At 34.7% G+C, this 15,606-nt stretch overlaps 2 protein-coding genes across 2 annotated transcripts in view; one reads left to right on the forward strand and one right to left on the reverse strand.

The window, feature by feature from the left end:
- Positions 1-15,606, forward strand: part of CTNNA3 (catenin alpha 3) — a 1,962,241-nt gene that overhangs the window by 564,640 nt on the left and 1,381,995 nt on the right. The gene's annotated exons all lie outside the window — the stretch shown is intronic.
- LRRTM3 (leucine rich repeat transmembrane neuronal 3) overlaps positions 9,252-15,606 on the reverse strand; it is a 225,483-nt gene continuing 219,128 nt past the window's right edge. Inside the window, exon 3 of the mRNA XM_051982590.1 lies at positions 9,252-10,310. Coding sequence (XP_051838550.1) covers positions 10,101-10,310 — 210 coding nt within the window. The 3' untranslated portion in view covers positions 9,252-10,100. The remainder of the gene's footprint in view (positions 10,311-15,606) is intronic.

Genomic DNA, 15,606 nt, shown 5'->3' on the forward strand with positions numbered 1-15,606 from the left:
CTTGAGCTATAATTGGATAGGGATACTTAACACAGTGCCAGGTACCAAGTGGTTACTTAGTAAATATTTGTTGATTGACTTGGAAATGAGAATGTATTATGAGCACTTGTTAGGCTGCATATTTCATTTGTTTCTCAAGGGTTTTTTGGTCTTAACACTTTTCTATGAGAAATGTACACATTTCAGAAAAAAAAAAATAGACAAATGGCCCTAGCATTACAGTACTTAACATTGCTTATTTAGAATCTCAGGGGATAAACTCAGGTTTATGCAAAATGGAAAGAGTATTGATTTTGAGTATGGAGTTGGAAAATGTGGGTTTGAATTTCACTTCTTCTCTTCCAGTTTACATGACCTTGAGAAGTCACTTTCCTATAATTTCCCAATAATATACTCTCATATTCTCAGTTTCTTCTTATTTGAAATGAGGAAGTTGAACTTAAAGGCTGTCTAAACTCCTCTCGGCTCTACCTTCTATGATTCTGTAAGATATTCAGACATAGAGTGATATTTTTATTGGACTTTTTATATTGGTGAATAGGATGGTCATTGACATACTATTTTTTTCTTTATTAACAGTAGAACCCTTTCTTAATTTTACCTCTTAGGTAATTGTGAAAAGTCCAATGACCTTTTTTAGTAAAATTCTAAATACTTAGCTATATGATTGATTTCTGGGGCAAATTGATCGGTTGTCCTGGAAATGGATCCATTGTGAGCAAAGAAACATTTTCAGAAAGGCAAATTATATTTAAAAAGGAAAGCCAAAGACATACAGATCGGCAAGAGCCTTTGTGGTCTTTAATGTTCATCTTTCTACAAGAAAGAAAGAGAGCTCTGATGAATTTAGGGGATAGCAGCCTTATTGGCATAGGAAAACACAGGTGGTAACAGCCATTGGCTAGAGAATGCCAGACAATAAAGTACCTTGTCATCGGCCCATCTGTCCAGAATGATCTTTGTCAGTCTTGCTTGGTTTTTCATTTGAAAAGCCATTTCTTCTTGTTTTTTCCCACATGTGACTCCATAACTAGATTCCCTGCTTTTTATTGGAATTTGTGGCAGGATACATTCCTTTTTCATCTTTACCTCTTAGAATCTCTCATTTTATTCAAGCCTAGATCGAGAGCCATTTTCTACATGAAACCATTGTTGAGACACCCAGCTGTTAGTGCCCTTTCCACTCACAAATTTGTAGGTCCATTGTGTTTACTTGTAGACAAATATATTGTTTACCACAATAGAATGTAAACTTTTTGAAAACAGAGATTATTTCATTTTTGTCTCAGTATCTCTTGTGGCTAAAAAACTGCCTACAGTGTATATAATAAGTGCTCAATAAATATTTGTTTATTGATTCAGAAATATTCTATATTTGATTTATAAAAGGCTTTCAAATCTCTGTTTGTTGCCTCTGAGACCACATCCTGAATAAAATCAAGAGGAATATTAAGAGGTAGGGGTGTATTATATCTAGAAAGGCATATCTAAATTTTGTACTGATATAAAGATAATAAACAAAAAAAATCTAAAATTCAATTATCCAAATTCTGATTATCTAGTTTTTGACTTAAATATACCCTGCTGTCTCTCATGTACTCAGAGATGTTTCATTTTTTGCTAATATCTCTAGAGAGCTCATTTCTAGTGGTTAGCTGGAGGAGGGGGTAGCTGTTGAAACCAATAAATATAATTAGCTTTATTCTACATCCCTTCTAATCTCCAGTTCCTTCTATAAGATGAAGCCATTGGCTTCCATTATCTCTTTTAGGTTTGTTCTGCCTTTCAGTCCTTGATTATTCATGAGTATTTTTCTTTTGTGACACTTCAATAATTCACAAGATCATTGGTTTTTAGATTCAGAGTTATAGCTATAAGGGACCTTAGAGATCATTGGGTCCAAGTCCCTTATTTTAAAGATGAGGAAGAAGAGACCTAGAGAGACTAAAGTGCATGGGGTAACATAGTTAATTAGTGTTTGAAGCACAATTGAACTCCTAGTTTTCCTGGCACCAGATGTAGTTCTCAATTCATTCTATCACCAATACCTCTTAATTCAATTCAGCAAGCATTTATTAATCTCGTACTGTGCCCAAGCCTCTGTGTTTGGTGCTGGAGATTCAAAGACAGAATGGCCCTCCTTCAGGGAACTTATATCATTAGTTTTCTGCCTATCCTATTTCTGTGAATTTTATTCATAAATAACTTTCAGAATTGGCTTGTAGATTATGAAGTATTTGATGACTCAAGAAAAGTATATCATGATCACTAAGCTTTTGTGAATCAAATATAAATTTCTAGGGAAAAATTGAATATTAAGAAGTGGTTGTAATAAAAAGGATTTAATATATATATGGATACACACACACACACACACACACACACACACACACACACACACACACACACACATATATTATATATGTATATGCCACAGGATCCAAGAATCCAGCACTGGCTCCTGGCCTTTATCAGCATAGTGGAAGGACAGACCTTCATTTCACAGTTAAAGAGAATGCCGTAACATTGTTCAGTGATTTTTCAGTGTTGTCTTATATCTCCATAATCCAATTTATGGAACCTCAACCTGGAAAGACACACTTTTGAAAGATACAAGATGAGAAGTGATTTTTTCCTTTAGGGAAAGTGTTAACTACAGGTTGTTTAAAAAAGGGCAAATGCCTTTTGTTTCTTTGCAAACCCTATATTTGCCTATAGTTTTTCATTAACACATTTTTTCCTGTTAAGTTATGTCCACCTACTCATCAATGGGATAGAAAAGAAATAAAAACTTGCTGAATCCTGACCTATTGAGCCAATATATTTTTCAAGGGTCAGTCTTCAAGGCAAATGCCTTGTTCTCAATAAAACAATGAAATATCATCTGCCTTTTTTGAAAGTACCAGAGGATCATTTTAAACGTGAAAATTAAATAAAAATTAGATCTATATTTAAACTCTCAGATAATTTTATTTTGAAATGAAACTCCCCATTAGACAATTGTGCTGTGTTCTGACCTTGAACTTGTTGGTTTGTAAGATGTTTATCTCAATGGAAAATTAAATTCACCATAGAATGCTAAAACTGGAAAAAACTTTGGAGAATCAATTTCTTTTCCAGGATTGAGCAGAAATAAAAATAGAGACCCTGAATTCATACCTGATGCATCCAAAGAGAAATTGAGATTTACCTAATTTTGGCTGTAAACTTCATGGCTATTTTTTTTTTGTTAAGTAAAATAAATTTATTAGTTTTGTGTGCTCTCTTCTCTAATGATTTTATATTTTGCAACATTCCTGTAGAATTTAAGCTTCTTGAAGAATGAACTATTTCATTTTATTTCAATCCAATACTTGGATTGAGCTTTCTGGACGTCATGTTTGTCAGATCATATTTCATAGAAAAGTCCTGAGAACAATGGTTAGGTCCTTTCTCCTTTATTTTCCTAGTTACCTAGAAGGTCTCTTCAACTTTACCTTTGAACTATTGGATATGTATATTGATTGAAAGAATTAGAAACATCTATGCATCTATGGACATTAGCGAAGGAATTCAAACAATAAAATGGTCAAAGTGTGATGAGTCTTTGAGAGACAGACCTCTTATACCAATACAAAAATGAGGTAGAGAAAATTAGTTCAACACTCTTCTCCATTCACTTCTTCCTTCCTCCTCTCCATCATCAACCATGTTATTATAGAGACAAACAGTGGATCAATCAGGGAGCTGAGAGGAAAAAATAGATTCATCAGGTAAAGGTATTTTCAATGAGGGTTACTTCTTTGGGTCAGAAAGTAATGTACTTAAAAAGACTAAGCTATTGGAGCCCAGTAGGTAGCTATGTCTCAAGAAAAACTTCAGAAAAACTCCACAGAAGGAGAGAAAGACTTCCAATAATTTGGAGCTATATGAACTTTCTAAACATGAGTTTACTCTGTCCTAAACTCTGTGTACTTATGGGAGAATATGCTCTCAGATTGGGGCAATATTTTTACCAACTATTCTTACAATTTTAGTATCTCACCATCTTAATAAATACTTATTTTTAAAAGCTAGTTTAAATCTGACTGGCCCATTTATAAAAATGGAAACACTCATGGGAAATGGTAACAGGTATTAGTCCTTAGAAACCCAATGGGATTTATCAACAACTGTCTTCAAAGGATCCAACTGGCCAGTAGTAGGGAGAGTAAGAGAAGCAGCTGGGAAATGTTAAAACTGGCTATAATTCAATGAGCATTTTCTCATTCTAATTAAGTTTTTCTTAGGTCCAGTCTTTTTGAGTATGGATTGCGCCATTCCCTCCCTTTTAACCATTTGTAGTGTTTTTATGTGCTGGACCTTTTCTTTATATACTTCTCTACATTAGCACAATCAACCAATCCTTATTTCAAAGATATAAAAAGGTAGTTTTGTTTTTGATTGTTAACACAATTCTCTGACTTAGGCATATCTTAACATTTCTGATTTCTTGAGTTATTTCAAATCTACGTGAGATGGTATTATTTTCCATTGTGAATAGTGGAGAGACCAAATATCATTCCACCCCCTTTTTTGTGTGTCATGAGATTATATTCTGAGCCTAGGAGTGAAGAACATAATGGAAATATTCTTGAGCTTCATAGTATTTCAAAAAGGATTTGGGGGACACCCTCTATGTCTATAACCAACTTTATATCAAAGATCTAACATCCTGTTTGTGTGAGAAATCTCTCCACTGGTGACAGAAAGTTGCATGAGACTCCGAGAATTATGTGGCCTGCTCACAGTCTTGCCACTAGCAAGTGAGGAGATGGAATCCAAAGCTGCATCTTTCCCTACACCAAGGCTAGAACTGTATTATATCATTTATGTAGCTGTGTTTCTGAGATTCAATCAAACTCTTTATAACTCTGGAATATCCCAGGCTATCCTCAGAAATGGTCATCGATACTGGTTTTAACAAGATACCGGAACTTTACTATGGGATGTGTAATTTGAGCTTTGGTATCCAATTTGATATCTACCCTGTCCTGTTAAATGAAACAAAACAAAGCATTATATGGTATTTTAAGAAGAGGGCTGTGGGATATTTTCTGTCATACCAATTAGAAACAAGTAGAATTGTATCATGATGAGTTGTTCGGTAATCCTGGTATCTGGTACATGACTCCTCAGCTCATTCTGACCTTCCTATGCAGTCCAGCTGTTTGAATATCTAACATAGTAATGATTCCTTCACAGCCATCCATGAAAGCCCAGAACTTTTCTCCTTGTGAGTTTCTAATTTTTCAGGGGCACCATGAGGCCTACATAAGCCTGTAACTTCAGAACACCTGCTCCTCCTGTCTACACATGAGCTGGTATATTCTGTTTGTGGCTGGCTACCCCCTTTTGGCTTCTCTACTAATGTCTTCCTCCAGTGTCTCATTGGGGTATGCAGGGGATCCTGCCAATGGAATACACACTCTGGCTGGGGCTAACCGCTAGAGAGGCTTTGACTGTGGCTCTGATGACAGACTTGAGCATATATTATACAAAGAGCTGTCTAATTGCAGGGGCAGCTGGGAAGGATAATAGATAGTGTACAATCTGTGCGTCAGGAAGATCTGAGTTAAAATCCCTCTAGCTGGGTGATACTGGGCAAGTCATTTACCCTTCCCAACCTTTAGTTTTAGCTTCCTCTTCTGTAAAATGGAAGTGCTAATGGGAGTGCTCCCAGGGTTGTTGTAAGGATAAAATGAAATACTATTTTTAGGTATTTTTCAAACCTCAAAATGCTATACAAGTGCAACTTACTAACAGTAATAATTGTTAAATTTGGAAAGATTTAATATCCAAAGGATGGTCACCAAGAGGATGAAGCACAGAAAACTACAAGAACGTTTATTAAGAGTGTGATATTAATCTTCCTAAGTATAAAGAATTATTACACTCAAAACATACATCCTTGAAATATCCTGAATGGTGACATTTGGTTAAGAATACCACATAATCTCCAAATTTAGTGAGTCAGGCTATATTTAATACAGGAATTGTCAGATTTTACTTTTGGGATCCCTATTCCAGTTGTCAAACCTCTCTCCTCATTAACCTGCCATTCATAGAAATGGCCACACAACCAAGACTGAGTCACTCCTTTCAAAAGCCTGTGTTCCTTTAGGGTAAGTGGGTAGGAGTTTTCATTCTTAAAGACCATAAAAGGAGACTCCAAGCAAGTATGATTCCATTTAAGTAAATGATACATTGCATAGAGAGCACTGGACTTAGGAAACAGTATTACCTGAGTTTGAATCTTTCCTCAGATACTTACAAGCTGTGTGACCCTGAGAAATCACTTAACCTCCATCAGTCTCAGTTTCCTCACCTGTAAAATTGGATAATAATAATCTCTACCTACATTATAGGATTGTTGTGAGGTTTATGAGACAACTTATGAAAATGCTTTGAAAAACCTAAAGATCTATACAAATGTTAGCTATTATTGTTTGTTGTTGTTACTTTTCTTATTTCAATTATTATGGTAGTGAAGGCATCGTGCTATACTTAGGGCATGAAAGACAGGATCAAAATGGATAAGTATTAGCAGATGAGATAATGTATGTTTAGTGTTTCACCAAACTTTATGCCCTATATAAATCTGAACTACCAGTGTGTGATCCACAGGAAGTATATGGCCACATGCTAATGTTATCATTATCAGTTTCATTGTAAAATTGAAAGAGCATAATCTTTGGAGTCAGTAGACCTGATTGAAATCCTGTCTCCACCATTTACCCCCTCTGTGTGATTTTGGTTAAGGGACAACTTCTCTGGGTCTCAGTTTCCTCATCTGAAAAATGACATGATTTGTAAGTTTTTTCCCCCTATCTTTAAACTTGTGATTCTTGGATAGTTCTTCCATTTTCATATTAACTTGTCAAATTGATAATGTTTCTTTTTTTAAAAAAATCTTATTAGCTTAATTTGAATTTTGAGAAATTTTCTGAATTCTTAGGAATGCCATTATCAGTTTCCTTTCCAAAATACCTCGACCTTGGAAGTCTAGAGTATGTGAGTCATAGTTCCAAGGATGTAGATTAATCCATATTTTTATGGAAGCACCTTTGAAAACTTTAAAAACAGTGTTGTTTGGGATAATGAAGGACAGAGATAGGTTTTGTGATTCTTCTAAAGAATTAAAATTGCTCAAAATAGTTTTTTAAATGATAAAAGTTTTCTCCAAATGTATAAAAACCCCATATTTATATGCATTAATTTTTATCCTTTAGAGTCAAATCCCAAAGGGTGATTTGCTCAGAAACATAGCTCATAACTGACCAAATTTCTACTTTATTTGAAAAAAAATTCATTTAAATTATTTTTAATAATTTAACCATTTAAAATATCTTTGACTAATGGAAAAATACATGCCTCTTCCCCCATGTTCTCTGCATGATAAAGACCCCAAGCAGGAGAGGAAGAAAATTTGGGGACAATCCAATCATGGATTAAAGAAATTAGAAAAGACAGAGGGGAAATATGAAGATTAAAATTTAGCCCTAAAGTGCCAAAAAAAAATTGCTCAGCAAATAATTTATTCAAAATATGTTTTGAAAATTGGGGATGCTAAATAAATGATACAAGGCATTCTATTGACATTTTCTTCCCCTTGAAATCATGAATTTTCATCTCTTTGTTCCATATCCTGCCTCATTTTTCAGACCTGTAATGCCTACAGTCTTTACAAACATTTGCCCTATAATTTTCTAGTTCATTTTCCTTAAAGTCATTCTGAAGTTCTGGTGTGATAAACAACCAAAAAACATGAGTCTTTTGAATATATAATTTTCTACTTGGAGGAAGACAAAATTTAAAAAGTTTTGGATATAGTTCTCACCTAATTTGTAGATATACTAAGTGTTTCCCATTGTTTTTCCTCCCAGCTAAATTGTCTTATTTTTAGTTTCCATTTTAGTTTCCATTTCATGAATATAAAATAACCTTACTTAAAAATAATTTTTCCTCCTAGTGCAGAATTAATAGAAATTTGCAGTATTCGAAAAATGGAGGGGACCATAATTGCTATCATATGTCTTTAAGATGCCAATATTAAGCAATAACCTGTGGGAAGCAAATAATAGAAATGAGTCAATTTTCATGTCCTGAATTCCCAATTCCTTCAATGCTTAAAAGTCAAGTTTTTCCCAATCTGATCTATATATCTTTCCAGCTCAATTGGACACCCACTCTACATTTTCTCTCACGGTTGTGGGTAAAAAAAAATTCAATTATTTTTGCAGATAAATTAGAGGTGATCTCTTGCTAAAGACATTAATTCAAACTGTTTGGGAAATAGCAGGGATAGTTAAATTCAAATTTCAGTTAAATAGTATTTTCTCATTATAGACTCATGTTAAAATGAACATTGGATAGCCAGATATCCTTCCCTGGGAGAGAATTAAACAAAGAACAGTTAATTTCTTTTATTGCATCCAAAAAAAAAAGAGGAAAAAGAGAAAGAACGAAAGGAAAGAAGGAAGAAAAATGAAAGAGAAAAAGAAAAAAGGAAAGAAAGAAATAATGAAGGAAGAGAAATGGAAGGAAGGAAAGAAGGAAAACCAATGGTGTTTTTGCTTTAAGGTTCTCCCAATGCAATCTAATCATTGCAATGACTAATTATTTGCTCATTTTTTAAAGGGTAAAACTCATTTGAAGAGGTAGCCAGGAATAAGGGATAAAAGAAGCAGGAAAAACTGGTTTCTAGTCCTTACTTAGACATTAATTTTGTCATTGTTCTATCTTGGGGCCTAGGCAATTCAGAGTTATAGAACAGTTGCTCATTTACATCAATGGATGAGTTTCCATATTGGGCTTTACCCAAACTGAGGAAATTGTAGCTCCTCCTGCAAACAAAACAAAACAAAACAAAACAACAACAACAACAACAACAAAAGCAAAAACAAAAAATAAAAGGAACCAAAAAAAATCTCCTTGGATTAAGTAAAAAACAAATATTGACATATAGGGCAGGAAAATAAAATAATATTTTGGATTTAAAGTTTGCACAATATTTTCAATGTTAACTCATTTTATCACAGTATATATTTTAATCAATTATACTATCAGCAATATTTCTCTTTTGTTTTCAGTTTTAAAACATGTGCATGTATCCAACGGTCCAATTATGACCTTTGTCTCTGCTGATGTCCAGCCAGTACCTTTGCTGACCCTTCAACATCAATATTATATTACTCAAAAGAATAAAATAATGAGTCGTTCATTCAGAAATGTGTTGTTAAAATATCCCTCTTTATCATTAACATTTTGCTGCTTAGAAACTAGGTTGTGATTCAAGGCAACAGGAAGTCTGAGAACCATTTAAAAAACACTCCTCTGATTTTCATTTGCAAGGGAAAAAATGTCTCTGTCACTGAAGAACCTCTCACAAATCTGAGCAATTAAACCCCCCCTCCCCACTTTTGATTAATGTATTATTTCTGAAGCGAGTAGATAAAATTCTACACGGCAAACTTGGTAAAAATAATGTAGGATCTATCTGCCCATCACTGATTCCCAGAGTCGCGTTTTCTGGGACCCAAAGCAGTAACAAAACCAGTCCCTACAAAATGGAGCAACTCGGAAGAACACAGGAAAGACTCATTGTTAATTTAAAATTTTAGAAACAGAAATTTGTAAAGCAAAATGTAATTAAATCATGGTACTGTACATACCAATTGCTCTTAATAATTGAAACTTTACAATATGAAAAATACATTAGCTCTGTACAGTTTTTTTTCTTTTTTCTTTCTTCTTTTTTTTAACAGGTAGGTAGGATGAGTTCTGAAAAAAGATTCTTGTCTTCCCCAGGGTCATACTCTGTTTAAGTCAAAAAAATACTGCACAACTTAGCTAATTACAAAGTGTCAACTTGAAACAATTCACATCTTATCAATTCCAGGACTCGTTCTCAGTTCTCACTTTTTTTTTTTTTTTTGTTTTGTTTTGTTTTGTTTTGTTTCTGTTTTGCTTATTGGAACAGGGGTTTTTGGAATCCACAATGAAAAACCAAATCTTCCTCCGTTTCTGTCCTTCGGGTAACATAGAGTTTGATGGTTTCCCTCTGCTCCCAAAGAGTTTAATTAAGCCAGCTGTTGAGTATGTTCACTGATTCGGGCAGCTGTGGTGATTGTGCTCAGATCCAGGTCAGTCTCTAGGTGGGTTTCCATCGTTTCTTCCTGTGCGTTCGTTTCAAAGGGCTTATGGGAGAGGAGATCATGATGCACCCCACAGTAACTGATTGTGGGCTGGTCATATGCGAGAAAGGTTGACACATTCATTGACAAAGGTATCTGAGGAAAGATGAATATGAAGAATAGTCAGTTATAGAAAAGAATGATAACCTTAGGACCTGATCTTGATAGCCATGGAAACCCTAGTTTGAATGAAAACTACTCAGGACATGCACTGCTCAGGGTTTCCCCCATGGACTGTTATTAAAGAACTATATGTTAGGTGAGTATCAGCTTCATCTTCTTGAGCCTGATGAGCTAGTGATCAAATGTTTAGTGTGGGAAGAAAGAGCCCAGAGGCTGAATTTGACTGATGTGACTTTCTCTAATTTTTAACTTTTTGCAATTACTTATATTTCTTAGTATCTAGCAAATTCCCTCTAGTAGTATAAATTACAAGCCACCCAAGTCTACAAGATATTTTTTATTTTGGTGCATGATTTTTTTTTTTTGTTTTTGCTCTTGTAAATTCTTTATGGGGGATTCACCCACTGTTTTGGGAGTCTTTTGGTCATTCTCTTGATACCACAGGCATGCCAATCGAATATGGGAGACATCCATCCAATGCCCAAAGGATAGTTCCTAAAAACATTTTTATTTTAATTTGACTTTGAACACCCACTGTTCCTGTAAATAAAAGCAGAGTTCAGAGACAACTGATGGTATGAATTGGAGAGACAAGGGAGGGGTATATCTAGGGAATCCTCTTCCTCTTATTAGGAGATATCAGTCATCTATAGAAAGTTATTACAGTAAGAGATTTCATGTGTGTGTGTGTGTGTTTTAAAGAGAAAGAGAGAGAGAGAGAGAGAGAGAGAGAGAGAGAGAGAGAGAGAGAGAGAGAGAGAGAGAGAGAGAGAGATATTATCAAGTTCTTATTGACTCACACATTATTGGAGCATAGAGAAATATCTAAGGATAGACAAAGGAAGAATAACTGTTATGAAAAAGACAAGACACAAAGAACTAGCAACAGCCTATGGAATCAAGTGATTCTTGATGGGTAACTTGACATAATACAGCTAAGGCAGGGTAATGTTCCATTGCCCAAGGGCACTGAAATTTAGAGAGTGTTGACAGAATTTCAATAGAATAGAAACAATTGTATTTAGTTCCTGGTCAGCAAAAATAATAGTGAGCTTTCTCCTCATACCCCCCCAAACAAAAATTGGAACAATAGCCCCTTGGTATCCTGTCCCTTTTGTTTTTAAGAAGCCTTTCAATATTTTTGTCCCCGGTGTCAAAATTTCTGTAAAACCCCAACTCTTCCCTTTCTTAACATTCTATTTTATATAATAGCAATTAGATAGACTTGCAGGAGATATGACTTTACCTTTGTACGTCCAGTACCTAGCACAGTGTGTGGCACACAATAGTTGCCTAGTAACCATACTTGACTGATTAATTGTTTCTTTATATGGGAACTTGCTTGGATAGACACTAGTCATTCATTTCTGGTTTTTTGGGGTAGAAAAGATCCAAATTGCTTGAAACCACCCAAATCCTTCATCTTTTTTTTTTTTTGTGCCAGGCTGAGATATTAGAATGTGCCTCTTTCTATAACTGGAATATCAGTGCATCATTAATCTAGTTTCCCTACTAATTCCTTACCTTTTCTGCCTTGCTCTCCATTTTCTCAGCCCTTTACCTGCTCTACCAGCTCCCATCCTCAGAATTTATTCCCTATTAAATAGAAACCTAGTTGTGAAGAATGATTTCTTTGTTTTCTTTCCCCAAAATTATTTCCTGCTTCTTAGACGATTCTAATGGTATGACACATTGATTATAACTGTAAATTTCCATCCTTGCCAGGGAGAAATATACTCCACTATATCAAATGAAGCTGTCACGAACATCTAGTCTTGAATTTAGCCAATTTTTGTTTCTTCTAGATATGAAAATAGCAAAGGCATGAATTGGTGAAACCATGATTTCTTTTAAGAAAAATCTATCGAAACATAATCAAGAAAATGCTCGTGTAGACCCTATTCTTGTTAAGGTATTACTTGTAGGTTGATTTAAAACATGGATGTTTTCATTGTGGGTGGACTAGATTGCCTGGAGTAGAACATATCATTGCACAAATGAATTGTCGAAAGAGAAAAAGTCAGATATGGGAAGGGCCAGAAACTAAATCTGATATTGATGCTCATGAGCCTCCCAATGCTCATAAAATGACTTCTCAGTCATATTTTTACATGATTTTTGAAACATATTTCATTTGTTTTCAGATATTCTATATTATTGATGCTGAGCATTTCCTGATTTACTGTTAATAGATATTATGGGACATTATGCATCATTTACTTTTTGAAATTTCTGCTGTCCAGAAAGATGCAGAAGAATAAAAAATGTGGCTATGCATTTTTATGTATGATTTTGTGAAGTATCAGGAGCATGGATTAAAGAGTTAGGAGGGACCTTCCAAATCATTTAGCTCATTTCTTTAATTTGATAAAGAAACCAAGACCTGGAGAAGGGAAAATCTCTTGTTTCGTGACTTGCCTGGCAGGTATCAGTAAGCAGATGAATACCCACCTCCTTTAATTAAAACCCCACTATGCTTGAAAGTATAGATATTGACCATGCAGATCTTTTAAGATGTTGAGTTGGCACAATCCTAATTTATTCCATATCAACACTAAGACTGCAAAAATAATAATAATAAATAACATTTATATGGCACATTTAAAGTTTGCAAAGCACTTTCCATATGTTATTTATATATTATATTATAAATTATCATATATTAATATGATAAGATTATACATTAATGTGATAATTGCATATTCATATGATTACATCTTGATAAAACATGTCTTGCTTTTTTATTTGTATCCTCAACATTTGGGCCAGTACTTTGTATATAGAAAATGCTTAATAGATGCATTTTCATTTTATTCATTTCATTATTTCAGTCGATCTTTACAATAAATCTGTAAAGGAGGTGTTATGGTCAACCCCATTTTAGGAATAAAGAAACTGAAGTCAACAACCCATGATATTTCTCCTATATATTGAGGCAATGAACAGCTCTGAATCAGGCAACTGAAAATCGGGTTTGAATATGATGATCACTAACTATGTGACCATGGTCAAGGCATTTAGCTTGAGATGGGGTTTCCTCTTCTTTAACATGGGATTCTAATTCCTTCTTGGAGTTTCACAGGAAAACAATATTGAATTACATAAAGGTGAGTTATTTGGGAGGTATATGTCAGTATTTCAATTTTTCTTCACTTACTGAAAATGTGATCCTTCTATACAAACATAGCATGGAACTTGTCTCAAATGTGGCTTTTTTTTTTAATCCTCTGCATGAACAATAGCTATATATCATGTCCTTTTTATGGAGAGGAAACTATCACCTGGGGCTTTGGTCACTCTCCAGAAGCAAGGGTAGAGTTCAGGGAGGAGAACCTGTCCATTCCAGTCACAAAAGCACGAACCATTCAGTGTGTTAAATGATCTGTTTCTGTGGTGACCCAATCTGAGCATCATCCGTTACTTAGTGGGAAATTAGCATGAACAGCAAAATGTGGGAGAACAAAATTTATGCTATTCTAATGGTGTTAGTTTTCCGGAATAATAGTATTCACTGACACATAGCTAATACTTTTTATGTTTCAGATAAATGATTGAAACTAAAAGGATAAGTTCTAGCACATATGCAGTAGAAAGAAAAAAGAACCTGAGAGTATGAACCTTTGAATCCACAGATGAAAAAATTCCTTCTGCATTTATAGAACTGCTAAAACTTAGAGACAGCTTAAAGAGTTGTCTAAGGGATACTGAGAAGTGGAACGACTACCTTAGAGTCACACAGCTGGGAGGCTAAGCAGCTATGTGTTATAGTGGGTGGAGTGGTTGACTCAGGGTCAGGAAGACCTTGTTTGAACTAAACTTCAATTATTTAAGAGCTATGTGACCTTGCAATTCATTTTTCTCAGCTTCAGTTTCCTCTGTGGTAAAATGGACATAAGAATAGCATATTCTTTAGATAGTTGTTATGATAATTAAATCAAATAATATATATAAAGTGCTTTGCAAATTTTAAAGAGCTATATCAATAGTAGTTTATCATCATCTTCATTATTTTTATATGTCTTAGGCAGGAGTTGAACCCAACATTTTACCCTATTCTATGGCTCTTTCATATATAAAGAGATTCTTAGTGAGGTGTCTCCCAAATGGGAATACTGTTCACCAACATGATTTTCAACACTTTAAAATCTTAGTTTATTCATTCCAAAGAGTGACCTACCCAGAGTCCCATGGTAACTTTCAGAGGATGGGATTTGAATTCAGGGCTTTCTGATATTCACTCATTAAACATTTAAGAAAGACATACTATGGACAAAGAAATACTCTACATACTAAGGACACACAAACACATATATGCAAAGACAGGAACAACTCAGGCTTGCAAGGAATTGACGTTCCACATGGGTGACATGGGAGAACAGTAGCTAAGCTGCTACATATATAGAAATATTTCTATTGTATTGATTTCCATTATATTTAAGACATATTTCTTCAGGAAACATAATGTGATTTCCTGAGAGAAGGATCATTAACACCTTGGGGTGGAGAAAAGGAGATCAGGGAAAGTCCCACAAAGGAGGTGATGGGCAAGCTGAGCCTTACTGGAAGCCAGGGCTTAGACCTGGTAGAAATGATGGGCATGACCCTGATCCATGCACATTTTTTGGGACAACCTGAAGAAGTTTGGCTGGGGGAGATAGGATATTGTGTATGGAGAAGAGTAAGGTCATCAATCCTGGTATCAACTGTGCCACAATCTTCTCTATGTAGAAATATCATAATAAATAGCCAGGTGACTCACTAGGGAGAGTTCTGGACCTTCAGAAGATAACAAGATGAGTTCAAAATCCAATCTCAGACACTACCTAGCTGTGTGACCTTGCTTGGGTCACTTTTCTCTGTCTGTCTCAGTTTCTTCATCTAGAAAGTGAGCTAGAAAAGGAAATAGCAAACCATTTCAGTATTTTTGCCAAGAAAACCCCGAATGGGATCATGAAGAAGCAATTGAACAGCAATATGTAAACATGCACACACATACATGCTCTTTATATCTAGTGTTTCAGTACGAAAAAAAAAATCCCACAAATCAGACCTTCTGCCAGAAGACAACTATTTAAAGTATCTCTATCCTGCTGCCTTGAAGAGCAGATATGACTTTTCAAGACTAAAATCATACTGTAAAAAGTTTGTATTTTTTTCACTCCAGTATGCAAAACCTCAGGGCAATGTATACTTACTAAATAAGTTTTATTTACATAAAGTGATTTTTAAAATAACAGTCATCTAAAATACTCTTGTTCATTTTCTCTTG

This window comes from Antechinus flavipes, chromosome 2, assembly GCF_016432865.1.
Source record: "Antechinus flavipes isolate AdamAnt ecotype Samford, QLD, Australia chromosome 2, AdamAnt_v2, whole genome shotgun sequence".
Classification (NCBI taxonomy): domain Eukaryota; kingdom Metazoa; phylum Chordata; class Mammalia; order Dasyuromorphia; family Dasyuridae; genus Antechinus; species Antechinus flavipes.